The sequence below is a fragment of the Lasioglossum baleicum genome, unplaced genomic scaffold (assembly GCF_051020765.1).
Source record: "Lasioglossum baleicum unplaced genomic scaffold, iyLasBale1 scaffold1818, whole genome shotgun sequence".
Classification (NCBI taxonomy): domain Eukaryota; kingdom Metazoa; phylum Arthropoda; class Insecta; order Hymenoptera; family Halictidae; genus Lasioglossum; species Lasioglossum baleicum.
In genome coordinates this window covers 9,915-12,526 of record NW_027470877.1, presented here as the reverse complement: position 1 = coordinate 12,526, position 2,612 = coordinate 9,915, and the positions used below count along the sequence as shown (strand labels likewise).

General features: G+C 38.2%; 1 protein-coding gene across 1 annotated transcript; it reads left to right on the top strand.

Moving 5' to 3' along the window:
* The first annotated feature begins 235 nt into the window (after positions 1-235).
* Positions 236-1,298, top strand: LOC143221017 (uncharacterized). Its single transcript, XM_076446557.1, is given in 2 exon segments — positions 236-1,132; positions 1,272-1,298. Coding segments are annotated over 2 exon segments (924 nt in total).
* Positions 1,299-2,612: the final 1,314 nt, after the last annotated feature.

Sequence of the window (2,612 nt, the reverse complement as noted above, 5' to 3'; positions counted from 1 at the left end):
CGTGTTCGCCAGACCTTTCGTCTTCGGATTTCCACATTTTCCGATCATTAAAAAATTACCTTAATGGAAAAAATTTCAACTCTTTGGTCGAGATAAAATCCCATTTGGACAATATTTTGCCGAAAAACCTGAGAGGTTCTGGAATGTCGGAATTCTCAAGCTGCATGAAAGATGGAGAAAGGTTGCGCCTCAGAATGGTACCTATATAACTTAATAAATGTATACCAATATTTAAATGAGCTGCGCCTTAGTTTTCCAAAAAATCGGCACGAACTTTCCGGACAACCCAATATTATTTGAGAGTATAAATGATATCGATGCAGAATGTTCTGAAGATGATCAGGAAATTCAGGATATGGAGAAAGACAATACGGAAAAATATGATCCATTTGAAACCGACTCGAAGACGGACGAGGACGAAGGGAATATTTCGAACGTACATAGACGACGAAAGAGAAAGAGATTTTTAGTTAGTTCCGATAGTGAGAATAAGGAAGAGGCAAGCGAAATTACGATGGTCGGAACTGTATGGCAGGAAGCAAAAATAGGGCCTAATCCTGGAAGAGCACCTGGTCATATCTTTAGCGAAACATCAGGTCCGGCTGGGTACAGTATACGTAATACTATGAAAGGCGAAGTCAGGACGGCATTTTCTGTGATAATTTATAAGAATATAATCGAACATATGAGAAAGTGCACAGAGGCAGAAGCATTTTGCTTGTTGGGATATAAATAGGTACAGTCTACTGCATAGTTATATGCATTTTTTGCAAGTATGTATGCACGCGGCGTATATGAGGCTAAGGATATAGATATATCACTTTTATTGAATAGAAAGTGGGGCCCGACTTTATTCTCAAATACTATGAGTAGACATGACTTTACGGAGATTATGAGATTTATTCGATTTGATGACAGAAATGAACGAAACGAACGGTTACAAACAGATAAATTCGCTATGATTTCCGAAGTTTGGTACAAGTTTATTGACAAGAGTCAAATTTGTTATAAAGCAGGTCGATATATTCCGATTGACGAACAATTGTTTCCAACGAATGCAAGGTGTAGATTCACTCAATACATCCCCAATGAACCGGACAAATTTGGACTAAAATTTAGGTTAATATACGATGTACGTTGCAAATATATAATAAACGGCTTTCCATATTTGGGAAAAGATGAAGGTAGAGGACCATCAGTTCTTCCTGGAGAGTTTGACACTGTTAAATTAGCAGAACTGTATGCAGGATGTGGAAAAAATATAACCACAGACTACGTCTTTACAAGCCAACATTTAGCAACAAAACTTCTAGCAAAAAAAACTTCGATTGTTGCGACAATTAGAGAAAATCGAAAAGAGCTACCAAAACTGGCAAAACTGAAAAACGACGACATGGCACTTTTCTTAATCAAACTCTGTCGCTGAAATAATTGTATGTTGACAATTTACAAAGCCAAACCAAGAAAGAAAGATCAAATTTCCAGTTCAACGCACAGCTCCGTACAAGATGAAGAAAATGACAACCGAACACCGGAGACGATTCAATTGTATAATAGCACCAAATTTGGCGTAGATGTGCCCGATCAAATGGCCAGAAATTATTCGGTAAAATCTAAATCTCGGATATGGCCTTAACAAGTATTTTTTAATATCTTGGATTTAGCCGGGATAAATGCATTGGTGTTATGTAAAGAAACTTCGGGAGGAGAAATTACAAGACAGGAATTCCAATTCGCAGAAGAACTTACCATCGAATACCAACAAGAGCTCGGCAGTGAAAATCAACTATAACAAATCGCATGATCAAATACAGGTTCCCGTGAACGGAAAACATGTCAGGTAAGGTATTGTAAACATAATAAGACGTTAAATATCTGTCTAAAATGCATAAAGTTCGTATGCGGAAAATGTACAGGTCTGAAGCCCATTTGGAAAAATGCAACGAAAAAGAATAAAATGTAAATTATGTACTCTTGAATAAGAGAAAATATATTTTTATACTGATAAACTGGCTGTTGGTCAGCACTCAATGTTGAAAAATATAAGTTGTGAAAGACCGCTCATTTGACCTGCCGCGGTAGGAATAGGTATACGTGAAATGTTGGTAGGAATGGTGTTAATACTGGAACCGTGAACTGAGGTGTCCAATGCCTATTCTGTACAGCGCATTTACTCTCGGAAAATCTGGTTTGACTCTCGTAATCACAGGACAGGTGAAGCTATTGACTCAGCCGGTCGACTCTCAAAGAAGGTGGCAACATTCTGGGTGCGTATTGCAAATAGACACCGTAATTCACGGATTGATTATTAAAGTAGAGCGTCACACCGTGTGGGAAAGCTACATTTGCTATAAAGTAAAACGCTTCGCCGAATGCCTTACCGTCGGAGAAGATAATCCGCCCTATCGAGAGTATTGCTACGAGTTTAGGGAAATACATTAATACACAATTCAGTGACAGCAACATAAATTCATGAATGAATTATATTATCGAGGGTCAAACCTTTCGGGATCGATACCACACTCGTTGAGAACCGAAAGCGTTTGTCAATAGTTTCACCTATCCTACGATTCCGACTGTCAAATGAGGTATTACGGGAGTAAATCTGATGA